Source organism: Coregonus clupeaformis, chromosome 16 (assembly GCF_020615455.1).
Source record: "Coregonus clupeaformis isolate EN_2021a chromosome 16, ASM2061545v1, whole genome shotgun sequence".
Lineage (NCBI taxonomy): Eukaryota > Metazoa > Chordata > Actinopteri > Salmoniformes > Salmonidae > Coregonus > Coregonus clupeaformis.
The window spans coordinates 35,425,434-35,441,403 of NC_059207.1; the positions used below are offsets into that span (position 1 = coordinate 35,425,434).

Here is a 15,970-nt window from a genome sequence, read left to right on the forward strand (position 1 = left end):
AGCAACGTTGGTGACGTTATGCAAATGTTTCGCAAAAGTGGAGGGAAAAACGTATCAGACTTGGTGTGAATGGTTAGTGTGTCAAAATTGGAATCTGTATCTTTTCGGAATTTGGACAAAAAGATTGCAATGCAGTTGGTGAGAAAAGGTCTTAACATGGCTGGCAAGCTACAGAAAATCTAACTGTTCAATTCCATTGTGTGAACGATCCTTAGTCAGGTAATGAAGAAACCGTTTGTGTTGCCAATGTAGAACTTGACTCAGCTTTTCTGCTTGCAGTCAAACAGATTTTAAATGGTACAAAATGGCTTATGGCCAGTAATATGCCGACTCTGCAAAGATTTCTCTCTAAAGGCTTATGGACTTGCCTCAGAAGTCCCCACAATGTCATTGTCTTACTTTAAATAAACTAGACAAATGATTGCGGTTATGAAAAGCTGTGTGGAGCACACTGTGTGCTAACATATTGTGCAGGCAGGTCTACTCATTGTTTGGTTGCAGTTGATAGAGAAAGGACCTGTGCAACAGATCGAATCCATTAATTCTAATGAGACATTGCCAGCTCTGATACTTTGATGAGGCATCATCCCATATTCCAGAGCACAAAGCAGAGGAAATGAAGAAGCCCCACACTCCCCCACCCTTCCCCTCTCCACCCTCAGAGTAGCTATCTACCAGGGGCACATTCTGCTACTGCTCCTCCCAAAGATACCCATTTCCATCTCCAAAAGAGCCAACCCCAAAATATATTTATTCTTAGCAGAAATGTAAAACAGAATGTAGGCTAAAAGCTATGAGTAGAAACATTGCTAATCTTTAAGGGCAACTGAATAAAACCTCACATCCCAAAAAAGGCATTTTTCCAAAATTGCATAATAGACATGTCCCTGAAAAGCCTGACAGGCACAACAATTAAGGTGTCAGCGTGTGAAAGAGATTAGAAGAATGAGAGCAAGTTAATGACGTAAAGGAGATTCGTACATGAAAGAAAAGATGATCAGTGGGAAATCCATTTTTTTCTGAGATTGGCCAAAATATACAACACTGGGTCAACAACAAACCTATATCAGCCTCTGTGCTTTTCTTCATGTCTTTGTGGAGCTTCTTTGTCTGATCTTCCAACCTGTAAATGAAGGGAAATGTAGTTTTTTTTCAGTTCAGGTATACCTTGGATATCACAATAATACAACATATAACATTTGGTAAGCATCTGTCCAAGTACAGTTAGGCATCAACAGAGCAAATTGACAGTAGGATCATGTTTTTGAATTCAGCAGCTAGAGTAGGCAGAGTGGCAGAGATGGAGAGTACAGAAAAAGTGTCCACTGTGTCCATCCTGATCAAACCCCTCTAATCTCTATACAGCCTTCACTGACACAGTCTTACTGGGATATCTCAGTCCAACCTGCATGTTACAAATAAACACCTACAAGTCACTCTGGACTGGGACATTCAATAGGATTACAGAAATGCATTGATTTCATATAAAACACATTATTATGACTTCCCTTTTGCTAATTAAAAATACTAGGATTGCTTCTTGTTACTGTCAACTAAATTCTGGCATAAAAGCATTTATGTCTTCAATCATCCCTCCGCATTCATTTAAATGATGGGTGTTAAAATGGCAATTACGAGACTATGGAGGCTGGATCGTGTGCCGTTCATTATATCAATTAAGGGAAACGAGGGGCTGTTTAGCAACTCCCAGGAGACTGCTGTCACATCAGTTTTCAGGGTTTCATTAAGGGAGGGGGGAGGAGAGGGGGACTGAAAAAAAAACAATTTTCCTATTTCCATCTTCATTCTCCAATCTGTGTGAACTGACGTGAGGCAGGAGAGTGTGAGGGCTGAGGAGGGCTCTTCTGGATGTGGGCCAGAAGTCCGTTTCTACAAGGTGTTAATGGAGGCCTGCTGGAGCAGCTGCTCCTCATTTACATTTTACATTTTAGTCATTTCGCAGACGCTCTTATCCAGAGCGACTTACAGTTATTGAGTGCATACATTTTTTTTTCCATACTACTCCTCGCTCCTGTGTGCCCCAACAGTTCACCCTTTCCTGCCGCCAACAGCCAGCCTCACTACACTCCCAGATGCTGCGGTATAATGCCGTAGGAGTATGGACTTAGGAGCTGATCTCAGGTAGACAAATACTGCTATGGGATTATAGATGCTAGACTTACTGTGGGAGGCATTGGATGATGAAATTATTTGCTATATTTGACCAAAACGTGAAGTGCTCTCACTCAGTCTGCAGGCCCCTCGGGAGTCTCTTTAACCTCAGACACACAATAGGAGAGGGCCTCCTATGTGCTAGGTCACGGAAGGTCTTGGGCAAGAGAACGCTTCACACACAAACCATCTACACTGTACAAAAATATAAAACGCACCATGCAACAATTTCAAAGATTTTACTGAGTTACAGTTCATATAAGGAAATCAGTCAATTGAATTAAATTCATTAGGCCTTCATCTATGGATTTCACATGACTGGGAATACAGATATGCATCTGTTGGTCACAGAAACCTTAAAAAAAATAAAAGGTAGGGGCGTAGATCAGAAAATCCATCAGTATCTGGTGTGACCACTATTTGCCTCATGCAGCGTAACACATCTCCTTCGCAGAGTTGATCAGGCTGTTGATTGTGGCCTGTGGAATGTTGTCCCACTCCTCTTCAATGGCTGAGCGAAGTTGCTGGATATTAGCGGGAACTGGAACACGTTGTCGTACATGTCGATCCCGAGTATCCCAAACATGCTTAACAGGTGACATATCTGGTGAGTATGCAGGCCATGGAAGAACTGGGACATTTTCAGCTTCCAGAAATTGTGTACAGATCCTTGCGACATGGGGCCGTGCATTATCATACTGAAACATGAGGTGATGGCGACGGATGAATGGCACCACAATGGGCCTCTGGATCTCGTCACTCTCGATAAAACGCGACTGTGTTCGTTGTCCGTAGTTTATGCTTGCCCATACCATAACCCCACCACCACCATGGGGCACTCTGTTCACAACGTTGACATCTGCACGGTACATTTGAAACCGGGATTAATCTGTAATGAGCACACTTCTCCACTGAAGTCGGTTACAACACCGAACTGCAGTTAGGTCAAGACCCTGGTGAGGACAACAAGCATGCAGATGAGCTTCCCTGACAGTTTGTGCAGAAATTCTTGGGTTGTGCAAACCCACAGTTTCATCAGCTGTCCGGGTGGCTGGTCTCAGACGATCCCGCAGGTGATGAAGCCAGATGTCGAGGTCCTGGGCTGGTGTGGCTACACGTGGTCTGCGGTTGTGAAGCCGGTTGGACGTACTGCCAAATTCTGTAAAATGACATTGGAGGCAGCTTATGGTAGAGAAATGAACAATTATCTGGCAACAGCTCTGGTGGACATTCCTCCAGTCAGCATGCCAATTGCACGCTCCCCTTGAGACATCTGTGGCATTGCGTTGTGACAAAACTGCACATTTAAGAGTGGCCTTTTATTGTTCCCAGCACAAGGTGCACCTGTGTAATGATCAAGCTGTTTAATTGATATGCCACACCTATCAGGTGGATGGATTATCTTAGCAAAGGAGAAATGCTCACTAAAAGGGATGTAAACAAATTTGTGCACAACGTTTGAAATAAATAAATAACTTTTTGCGTGTATGGAAACATGGGACCAACACTTTACATGTTGCGTTTATATTTTTGTTCAATGTATATTGTATAACCTAACTCACTTCAGCATTGGGTCAGAAGAGAGAGAGGTGAAAGATTCTAACATGGTATTTCCCATGAAAATAATTATTTCAAGGTTAAATGTTGATGTGAAAGCCTAAAGGCCCTGAGAGAGAACAGGCATGTATGTTCACCTCCACAAATCAATGGAAAACTTGCACTTAAAATAGCACTCGTTATGTTTTCTAGTCTGTCAGTTCAGTGTTCATCTGTAATGAGGGTTTTTGCTGCACTAATGATGCAGAGTCAATACATACAGTATGTAAAACAGAGCACAAACGAGAACTTAAATAATTATTTCCAGCACAATACCAGTGTCTACATTTCCCTTACATTAGGAAAAATTGCACATTTCTATGATCTGTGGTTAAAAAGAGAGAAGAAAGGTCCTAAAAATGCTTCTTTGTGACATCACAGGTTAGGATTAAAGGGTACGATTTTCTTGCTCCCCACGAATCTCATAGCGTTTCAAAATCACTGCTTTTAAAATGTTTTAACTTTTGATGATGGCATCGGGTAAAACTTAACGTTATATATTTTTCTACATAATGTAGAAGTGCGCCGGTTTCACATACAGTGCATTCAGACCCCTTCACTTTTTCCACATTTTGTTACGTTACAGCCTTATTCTAAAATTGATCTTATCAATCTACATCCCCATAATGATTAAGCGAAAACAGGTTTTTATTTCTTTTTGCAAATGTATTAAAAATAAGAAACAGAAATAGCTTATTTACATAAGTATTCAGGCCCTTTGCTATGAGACTTGAAAATGAGCTCAGGTGCATCCTATTTCCATTGATCATCCTTGAGGATGTTTCTAAAACTTGATTGGAGTTCAACTGTGGTAAATGCAATTGATTGGACATGATATGGAAAGGCGCACACCTGTCTAAATAAGGTCCCACAGTTGACAGTGCATGTCAGAGCAACAACCAAGCCATGAGGTCGAAGGAATTGTCCGTAGAGCTCCGAGACAGGATTGTGTCGAGGCACAGATCTGGGGAAGGGTACCAAAACATTTCTGCAGCATTGAAGGTCCCCAAGAACACAGTGGCCTCCATCATTCTTAAATGGAAGAAGTTTGGAACCGCCAAGACTCTTCCTAGAGCTGGCCGTCTGGCCAAACTGAGCAATTGGGGATGAAGGGTCTTGGTCGGGGAGGTGACCAAGAACCCGATGGTCACTCTGACAGAGCTCCAGAGTTCCTCTGTGGAGATGGGAGAACCTTCCAGAAGGACAACCACCTCTGCAGCACCCCACCAATCAGGCCTTTATGGTAGAGTGGCCAGATGGAAGCCACTCCTCAATAAAAGGCACATCCTCAATAAAAGGCACATGACAGCCCGCTTGGAGTTTGCCAAAAGGCACCTAAAGGACTCTCAGACCATGAGAAACAAGATTCTCTGGTCTGATGAAACCGAGACTGAACTCTTTGGCCTGAATGCTAAGCGTCACGTCTGGAGGAAACCTGGCACCATCCCTACGGTGAAGCATGGTGGTGGCAGCATCATGCTGTGGGGATGTTTTTCAGCGGCAGGGACTGGGAGACTAGTCAGGGTCGAGGGAAAGATGAACAGAGCAAAGTACCTTGATGAAAACCTGCTCCAGAGCGCTCAGGACCTCAGACTGGGGCGAATGTTCACTTTCCAACAGGACAACAACCTTAAGCACACAGCCAAGACAATGCAGGAGTGGCTTCAGGACAAGTCTCTGAATGTCATTCAGTGGCCCAGCCAGAGCCCGGACTTGAACCCGATCGAACATCTCTGGAGAGACCTGAAAATAGCTGTGAAGCGACACTCCCCATCTGACCTGACAGAGCTTGAGAGGATCTGCAGAGAAGAATAGGAGAAACTCCCCAAATACAGGTGTGCCAAGCTTTTAGCGTCAAACCCAAGAAGACTCAAGGCTGTAATCGCTGCCAAATGTGCTTCAACAAAGTACTGAGTAAAGGGTCTGAATACTTATGTAAATGTGATATTTCCGTTTTTTATAAATTAGCAAAATGTTCTAAAAAATTGTGTTTGCTTTGTCATTATGGGGTATTGTGTGTAGATTGATGAGGAATATCAGTTTGAAAAGTGGAGTTCCCCTTTAACATTAATGGCAACAAACTTACTTTTGGAGCTTGTTATATTCTCGTTCGAAGTCTCTTTCAACCTGTAAAAACACATTGAAACTCATTGTTAGATACAACTTTATCATCTTTGTGTTCATGTCCGTTCATTCAATGTTGTTCCCTTCAATTATGGTCCTAACATGTGCTTGATGAATACTGAATATCCCTACTAATGGAGAGCCAATAAAGCCATATCCTGAGCACAGCCTGGCTCCCCCTAATTTGCTTCATGTTGTTAGTTCTAAAGGTCTGGTTGACAGCCCCCACCCACCCCCTCCCTGCTCCGCCTCAGATCAGACTGGTCTGATTGAACAGGCCAGCGCTGGATACGGAGGTAGCAGGGGTTCCTGTCTTGTGGCTCTGTGGGCTTCTGGATAAACAAATAAACAGTAAGGGAGGCAGCTGCCAGTCTGTCAGTAGAGGGAGGGTTGTCCACTGGGCTCCCTGTACTGTAGCCCACTCCCTGGGCCTGGGATGTCACAGGAAGCTGCCTGGGAGCCCGTTCTGACTGTCTGCCACTGCCGGACCACAGAGACAGACAGATTACTGTGGAAGTGGTTTTCCCCAAAGGAAGGCACCCACTCACTGGCACTTCAAGGCAGCCACCTCTGCCCCCTCACATGTTTTAGACAAATTGGCACCCCACAGGCCCAGGCTCATTGATGAGGGTGCAGTCACTTGTCTGACGATTAGCTGGTGGTTACCTCTAGTACACTATGCTCATTTTGTGAATAGACTCATACGCCTTATACAATAAAGATATTTCAGAAAACCCAAACAACAAGTTAAAGATGCAGTTGGTCAGGATGAGGGACTTCATTTGGGTTTCCACATAATTTTTTAACTGATTTTCTGATTACAGGCTCCTTTGGAGGTCAATGATTGGATGTAAAAGCTGTATAACTGCTGTCCATTCAGTTCTGAAAACAACCGTGCTGTGGGACCTGGAACATTGTTTGAGGTTTATGTGTGATTCTCTCCACAGGCCACACAGACATGCATTAACTCCTTCACTGTCCAGTGTGTGGACAGAGGTGCTCTGCTCTCCCCACGTCTAAATCCATGGTTTCAGAGATAAAATTGACAGGTTAAGCAAATGTCCTCTTCCATAGCCACCACAGGTCTTTGATATTTTTGGCTGAAGGACACTCATAGCATACATTTCTAACAACAAAATGCAACCAACTCTTTTTATTGGTTGGGCCAGACTGCCTAGCCTTCCCCCATAAAAGATGTAAAAATATCAAGCTTGGATTTCTGCAGTCTGAAAGTCTCTTACTCATCAGTCGTAAGATCCCAGTGTGCTTCCATATACAGTGGGGAAAAAAAGTATTTAGTCAGCCATCAATTGTGAAAGTTCTCCCACTTAAAAAGATGAGAGAGGCCTGTAATTTTCATCATAGGTACACGTCAACTATGACAGACAAATTGAGAAAAAAAATCCAGAAAATCACATTGTAGGATTTTTAATGAATTTATTTGCAAATTATGGTGGAAAATAAGTATTTGGTCAATAACAAAAGTTTCTCAATACTTTGTTATATACCCTTTGTTGGCAATGACACAGGTCAAACGTTTTCTGTAAGTCTTCACAAGGTTTTCACACACTGTTGCTGGTATTTTGGCCCATTCCTCCATGCAGATCTCCTCTAGAGCAGTGATGTTTTGGGGCTGTCGCTGGGCAACACGGACTTTCAACTCCCTCCAAAGATTTTCTATGGGGTTGAGATCTGAAGACTGGCTAGGCCACTCCAGGACCTTGAAATGCTTCTTACGAAGCCACTCCTTCGTTGCACGGGCGGTGTGTTTGGGATCATTGTCATGCTGAAAGACCCAGCCACGTTTCATCTTCAATGCCCTTGCTGATGGGAGGAGGTTTTCACTCAAAATCTCACGATACATGGCCCCATTCATTCTTTCCTTTACACGGATCAGTCGTCCTGGTCCCTTTGCAGAAAAACAGCCCCAAAGCATGATGTTTCCACCCCCATGCTTCACAGTAGGTATGGTGTTCTTTGGATGCAACTCAGCATTCTTTGTCCTCCAAACACGACGAGTTGAGTTTTTACCAAAAAGTTCTATTTTGGTTTCATCTGACCATATGACATTCTCCCAATCCTCTTCTGGATCATCCAAATGCACTCTAGCAAACTTCAGACGGGCCTGGACATGTACTGGCTTAAGCAGGGGGACACGTCTGGCACTGCAGGATTTGAGTCCCTGGTGGCGTAGTGTGTTACTGATGGTAGGCTTTGTTACTTTGGTCCCAGCTCTCTGCAGGTCATTCACTAGGTCCCCCCGTGTGGTTCTGGGATTTTTACTCACCGTTCTTGTGATCATTTTGACCCCACGGGGTGAGATCTTGCGTGAAGCCCCAGATCGAGGGAGATTATCAGTGGTCTTGTATGTCTTCCATTTCCTAATAATTGCTCCCACAGTTGATTTCTTCAAACCAAGCCGCTTACCTATTGCAGATTCAGTCTTCCCAGCCTGGTGCAGGTCTACAATTTTGTTTCTGGTGTCCTTTGACAGCTCTTTGGTCTTGGCCATAGTGGAGTTTGGTGTGTGACTGAGGTTGTGGACAGGTGTCTTTTATACTGATAACAAGTTCAAACAGGTGCCATTAATACAGGTAACGAGTGGAGGACAGAGGAGCCTCTTAAAGAAGAAGTTACAGGTCTGTGAGAGCCAGAAATCTTGCTTGTTTGTAGGTGACCAAATACTTATTTTCCACCATAATTTGCAAATAAATTCATTAAAAATCCTACAATGTGATTTTCTGGATTTTTTTTCTCAATTTGTCTGTCATAGTTGACGTGTACCTATGATGAAAATTACAGGCCTCTCTCATCTTTTTAAGTGGGAGAACTTGCACAATTGGTGGCTGACTAAATACTTTTTTCCCCCACTGTACACTACATCGCCAAAAGTATGTGGGCACCCATTCAAATGAGTGGATTTGGCTATTTCAGCCACACCCGTTGCTGACAGGTGTATAACATCGAGCACACAGCCATGCAATCTCCATAGACAAACATTGGCAGTAGAATAGCCGTACTGAAGAGCTCAGTGATTTTCAACGTGGCACAGTCATAGGATGCCACCTTTCCAACATGTCAGTTCATCAAATTTCTGCCCTTCTATCACTGCCCCGGTCAACTATAAGTGCTGCTATTGTGAAGTTGAAACGTCTAGGAGCAACAATGGTTCAGCCTCAAAGTGGTAGGCCACACAAGCTCACAGAATGGGACCGCCGAGTGCTGAAGCCTTAGCGTGTAAAAATAGTCTGTCCTCGGTTGCAACACTCACTACCAAGTTCCAAACTGCCTCTGGATGCAACGTCAGCACAAGAACTGTTCATTGGGAGCTTCATGAAATGGGTTTCCATGGCCAAGCAGCCGCACACAAGCCTAAGATCACCATGTGCAATGCCAAGCGTCGGCTGTAGTGGTGTAAAGCTTGCCGCCATTGGACTCTGGCGCAGTAGAAACGCGTTCTCTGGAGTGATGAATCACGCTTCACCATCTGGCAGTCTGACGGATGAACCTAGGTTTGGCGGATGCCAGGAGAACGCTACCTGCCCCAATGCATAGCGCCAACTGTAAAGTTTGGTGGAGGAGGAATAATGGTCTGGGGCTGTTTTTCATGGTTCGGGCTAGGCCCCTTAGTTTCAGTGAAGGGAAATCTTAACGCTACAGCATACAATGACATTCTAGACGATTCTGTGCTTCCAACTTTGTGGCAACAGTTTGTGGAAGGCCCTTTCCTGTTTCAGCATGATAATGCCCCCGTGCACAAAGTGAGGTCCATACAGAAATGGTTTGTCAAGATCAGTGTGGAAGAACTTGACTGGCCTGCATAAAGCCCTGACCTCAACCCTATCAAACACCTTTGTGATGAATTGGAACACTGACTGCGAGCCAGGCCTAATCGCCCAACATCACTGCCCAACCTCACAATACTCGTGGCTGAATGGAAGCAAGTCCCCGCAGCAATGTTCCAACATCTAGCGGAAAGCCTTCACAGAAGAGTGGAGGCTGTTATAGCAGCAAATGGGGGGGCAACTCCATATTAATGCCCATGATTTTGGAATGAGATGTTCGACGAGCAGCTGTCCACATACTTTTGGCCATGTATTGTAACAACAACAAGCTAAATAAAGCCTGGTAGCGAGTGTCTAGTGAAATTAGACATTTAATTATGTATTGTCTAGTTTCATAGGTGTTGCAACACAAATAATGGAAACTCTTATGTTGGCACATTAGTTGTTTTTTTTTTGTTAGGGACAGAAGACTGAACACTTACTGTTTTGGAAACAATCTGCTTTTTTGGTTGTCCAATCTTGAAGGGCATCCTGGAAGCAGAAAATATTATAAATTGGTGGGACAGACACCACATTCTGCACATCAAAGACAATCTAACACATCCAAACAGACATTTAACTGAAATGAGAGGCATTTTTAAGGGGCTGGCAGACAGGTACTCTGACTGGTAGGTAATAATGTGTTGCGAGGTGGGTACAAGTGAACAAGTGAATCCTTTGGCTCAGTTACAGCTAGCCAAATCCAAATGTTGTTAACCCCTGGCCTTCTGGACTGTGCTTCAGGAGCCCTGTGCATTGACTTCCTGTCATCACACGCCACATCTGGCTTCCATTGCTGGTGGATATCACTAATTAGAAGTGGCTGTCCCCTCTGCTCTGTGTGGCTTTCCTGCAACCCCCCCACCCCCACAGTCAAACACAGGCCCACATGTTATACTGGCCATGGCCTGACAGATTGCTGTGAATGGAGACTGCAGCATGGCAGTTCACAATGCATCACTCTGCACCCCTTACAGACTCCAGTCTGCCTACAGTATATACAGTGCATTCGGAAAGTTTTCAGAGCCCTTGACTTTTTCCACATTGTTACGTTACAGCCTTATTCTAAAATGGATTAAATTGTTGTTTTTTCCCCATCCTCAATCTACACACAATATCCCATAATGACAAAGCGAAAACAGTTTGACATTTTTGCAAATGTATTACAAATAAAAAACAGAAACACCATATTTACATTGGTATTCAGACCCTTTGCTATGAGACTTGGAATTGAGCTCAGGTGCATCCTGTTTCCATGGATCATCCTTGAGGATGTTTCTAAAACTTGATTATAGTCCACCTGTGGTAAATTCAATTGATTGGACATGATTTGGAAAGGCACACACCTGTCTATATAAGGTCCCACAGTTGACAGTGCATGTCAAAGCAAAAACCAAGCCATGAGGTCGAAGGAATTGTCCGTAGAGCGCCGAGACAGGATTGTGTCGAGGCACATATCTGGGGAAGGGTACCAAGAAATGTCTACAGCATTGAAGGTCCACCAAGGCTCTTCCTAGAGCTGGCCACCAGGCCAAACTGAGCAATCGGGGGAGAAGGGCCTTGGTCAGGGAGGTGACCAAGAACCCGATGGTCACTCTGACAGAGCTCCAGAGTTCCTCTTTGGAGATGGGAGAACCTTCCAGAAGGACAACCATCTCTGCAGCACTCCACCATTCAGGCCTTCATGGTAGAGTGGCAAGACGGAAGCCATTCCTCAGTAAAAGGCACATGACAGCCCGCTTGGAGTTTGCCAACAGGCACCTAAAGGACTCTCAGACCATGAGAAACAAGATTCTCTGGTCTGATGAAACCGAGATTGAACTCTTTGGCCTGCATGCCAAGCAACACGTCTGGAGGAAACCTGGCACCATCGCTACGGTGAAGCATGGTGGTGGAAGCATCATGCTGTGGGGATATTTTTCAGCGGCAGGGACCGGGACACTAGTCCGGATTGAGGGAAAGATGAACGGAGCAAAGAACAGAGAGATCCTTGCTGAAAACCTGCTCCAGAGCGCTCAGGACCTCAGACTGGGGCGAAGGTTCACCTTCCAACAGGACAACGACCCTAAACACACAGCCAAGGCAACGCAAGAGTGGCTTCGGGACAAGTCTCTGAATGTCCTTGAGTGGCCCAGCCAGAGCCCTGACTTGAACCCACTAGAATATCTCTGGAGAGACCTTAAAATAGCTGTGCAGCGATGCTCCCCATCCAACCTGACAGAGCTTGAGAGGATCTGCAGAGAATAATGGGAGAAACTCCACAAATATAGGTGTGCCAAGCTTGTAGACTCGAGGCTGTAATCACTGCCAAAGGTGCTTCAACAAAGTACTGAGTAAAGGGTCTGAATACTTATGTAAATGAGATCTGCAATGCAAACCTGCTTTTGCTTTGTCATTATGGGGTTTTTGTGTGTAGATTGATGAGGGGAAACAAATATATAATCAATTTTAGTATAAGGCTGTAACGTAACAAAATGTGGAAAAAGTCAAGGGGTCTGAATACTTTCCGAATGCATTCGAATGCCAAATGTATGATGACAAGATCCAAGGATACTCATCGCTTAAAATAAGCTTCCAAGATTTCCAAAGCCAGTCAAGATGCTCTCAATGGTGCAGCTGTAGAACTTTGAAGATTTGAGGGCCAATGCCAAATCTTTTCAATCTCCTGAGGGGAAAGAGGCGCTGTCACGCCTTCCTCACAACTGTTGGCGTGTGTGTGGACTATTTTAAGTCCTTAGTGATTTGGACATTGAGGAACTTGAAGCTCTCAACCCACTGCACTGGATGGGGGCGTGCTCGCCCACCCGTTTCATGTAGTCCACAATCAGCTTCTTGGTCTTACTGACGTTGAGGGAGAGGTTGTTGTCCTGGCACCACACTGCCAGGTCACTGACCTCCTCCCTGTAGGCCAGGGTTCCCCAACTGGCGGCCTGTGAGCTGAATTTGGCCCGCGGGTGGTTTTATTTGGCCCCCCAAGTAAAAAAAATAATAGATATATTTCATTGTAGGACATGAGACCAAAAACACCAGGAAATCAGCTCCAAGTTATTAAAATTTTGGAAATCTGTTCCCAAGTAATCCCATAAATATTAGAGAGAGACACGTGATTGTGTAAGCAAGGTTTGAAATTATTATGTTTTAGTCACAAATATTATATCTGTTTGGGCTTCTTGTGGTCAATTTGCTGTCTACAATTATTTGTAATTATGTTCCGGGCACCCGATCAAGAAATAAATAAAATCGGCCCGAGCTGAATGTAGTTGATGATCCCTGTTGTAGGCCGTCTCATCGTCGCCGGTGATCAGGAATTCCACTGTTGTGTCGTCAGCAAACTTGATGATGGTGTTGGAGTCTTGCGTGGCCACGTAGTCGTGGGTGAACAAGAAGTACAAGAGGGGACTAAGCACCCACCCCTGTAGGGCCCCCGTGTTGAGGGTTCAGCGTGGCAGAGGAAATGTTGCCCACCCTCAACACCTGGGGTCGGCCTGTCAGGAAGTCCAGGATCCAGCTGCAGAGGGAGGTTTCTAGTCCCAGGGTCCCAAGCTTGGTGACGATCTTGGAGGGGACTATGGTGTTGAACGCTGATCTGTAGTCAACGAACAGTATTCTCACATAGGTATTCATTCCTCTTATCTAGGTGGATGGGGGCAGTGTGGAGTGCAATTGAGATTGCATCGTCTATGGATCTGTTGGGGCGGTATGCACATTGGAGTGGGTCTAGGGTGTCTGGGATGATGGGAGTTGATGTGTGCCATAACCAGCCTTTCAAAGCACTTCATGATTACAGATGTGAGTGCTACAGGGCGGTAGTCATTGTGGAAGGTAGCCTTAGAGTTCTTGGGAACAGGAATGATGGTGGTCAGCTTGAGACGTGGGGATTACTGACTGGGACAAGGAGAGGTTGAAAATGACTGAATATGCCTGCCAGCTGTTCTGTTCATGCTCTGAGAATGCACCCTGGAATACAGTCTGGCCCCACGGCCTTACGAGTGTTTACCTTATTAAAAACCTTACTCACGACAGCCTCGGAGTAGCGAGATCAACCAGTCCCCTGGGCCAGCGGGGACCCTCGCCCACGGGTCGGTGTTGTTTTTGTCAAAGCGTGCATAAAATGCATTGAGTTTGTCTTGTAGAGAGGCATCATTGGGCAGATCACAGCTGGGTCTTCCTTTGTAATCCGTAATGGACTGTAGCCCCTTCTACATGCATCGGAGCCTGTGTAATAGGATTCCACCTTGTTCCTATATTGCCCTTTTGCTTGTTTGATGGCTCTGCGGAGGTCGTAGCGGGACTTCTTGTACTTGTTTGTGTCCTCAGCCGTAGCCTCGGGGTTGGCTGCAATAGCCCTGTGTGCGGGAGCCCTGTTATTTAGCTTAGCGCCAACCTCTGTGTTAATCCAGGGCTTTTGATTGGGGAAGCAGCGAACCTTCACTTTGGGGACAACGTCGGCAATGCATTTCTTAATGAAGCCGGTGACGGAGGTGGTTAGCTCGTCGATGCTATTGGCAGAGTCCTGGAACATATTCCAGTCAGCGCAAGCAAAGCAGTCTTGTAGCATAGCCTCGGAAACGGAGGACCATTTCTCAACAGAGCGTGTCACAGGTACTTCCTGTTTGAGCTTCTGCTTGTGACACCTATCAAAACGATCATAAGATAACAACTTATTTTCTTAATGCCATCCGTCTTTTATCCGCCTGAAACCATCTTTCTAAACCATGTCTCGCTACATAAGTTGTTACTTAAATCACCATTGTGATGGAGAAACATGAGAAAGAAAACACTTTTTATTGCCACTGCACATTGCTGTAGGTTGTCATTGATGTGACACTAATAACATCCAAGGCACATGATGGACGGTTGCCGTTGACACGCTCAGTGAGACAGCAGTTGCGTCAAAAGAAAGGTGTATAAACTAATGAGATGGAAAGATGAGGATGCGAGGCAGGGCCGTGTTGTGCAACCAGGGCACGCCACTGATGTGTGTGTGGCAGTTCCCTCTGATGACAGCTGAATCAGAAAGCACAACACAGCCAAGAGAGGCAACAGGATAATGGGCTTAATCCGAATTACAACAGAAAGGCTGCTTTCACTGGCAGGAGGGAGTATTAAGTCCCTATCAAACTACCCCTGGTAAAGCGCTGGGAGAAAGATGTTCTTTGATTACCCTTTTGACTCCTAGAGTAAAGCAGTGTTTAAACAAAATTGATGTATCCTATTCATAAATGACTGACTCATATCAGATCAAGTCAAAATTCTAAGGTCAAAATAGCTGATTCAGGAGGAAAAGTTTCACCTACAGTGGGGAAAAAAAGTATTTAGTCAGCCACCAATTGTGCAAGTTCTCCCACTTAAAAAGATGAGAGAGGCCTGTAATTTTCATCATAGGTACACGTCTACTATGACAGACAAAATGAGATTTTTTCCCCCAGAAAATCACATTGTAGGATTTTTAATGAATTTATTTGCAAATTATGGTGGAAAATAAGTATTTGGTCAATAACAAAAATGTCTCAATACTTTGTTATATACCCTTTGTTGGCAATGACACAGGTCAAACGTTTTCTGTAAGTCTTCACAAGGTTTTCACACACTGTTGCTGGTATTTTGGCCCATTCCTCCATGCAGATCTCCTCTAGAGCAGTGATGTTTTGGGGCTGTCGCTGGGCAACACAGACTTTCAACTCCCCTTCAAAGATTTTCTATGGGGTTGAGATCTGGAGACTGGCTAGGCCACTCCAGGACCTTGAAATGCTTCTTACGAAGCCACTCCTTCGTTGCCCGGGGCGGTGTGTTTGGGATCATTGTCATGCTGAAAGACCCAGCCACGTTTCATCTTCAATGCCCTTGCTGATGGAAGGAGGTTTTCACTCAAAATCTCACGATACATGGCCCCATTCATTCTTTCCTTTACACGGATCAGTCGTCCTGGTCCCTTTGCAGAAAAACAGCCCCAAAGCATGATGTTTCCACCCCCATGCTTCACAGTAGGTATGGTGTTATTTGGATGCAACTCAACATTCTTTGTCCTCCAAACACGACGAGTTGAGTTTTTACCAAAAAGTTCTATTTTGGTTTCATCTGACCATATGACATTCTCCCAATCCTCTTCTGGATCATCCAAATGCAGTCTAGCAAACTTCAGACGGGCCTGGACATGTACTGGCTTAAGCAGGGAGACACGTCTGGCACTGCAGGATTTGAGTCCCTGGCGGCGTAGTGTGTTACTGATGGTAGGCTTTGTTACTTTGGTCTCA

General features: G+C 44.9%; 1 protein-coding gene across 2 annotated transcripts in view; it reads right to left on the reverse strand.

The window, feature by feature from the left end:
• The window catches only part of LOC121584825 (bridging integrator 3), a 52,363-nt gene that overhangs the window by 23,246 nt on the left and 13,147 nt on the right, over positions 1–15,970 (reverse strand). For both annotated transcript variants that reach the window (XM_045225701.1, XM_041900967.2), the window contains exons 2-4: positions 10,160–10,208; positions 5,855–5,895; positions 1,062–1,123 (exon numbers count right to left, since the gene is read on the reverse strand). In XM_045225701.1, coding sequence (XP_045081636.1) covers positions 1,062–1,123; positions 5,855–5,895; positions 10,160–10,208 — 152 coding nt within the window. The remainder of the gene's footprint in view (positions 1–1,061; positions 1,124–5,854; positions 5,896–10,159; positions 10,209–15,970) is intronic.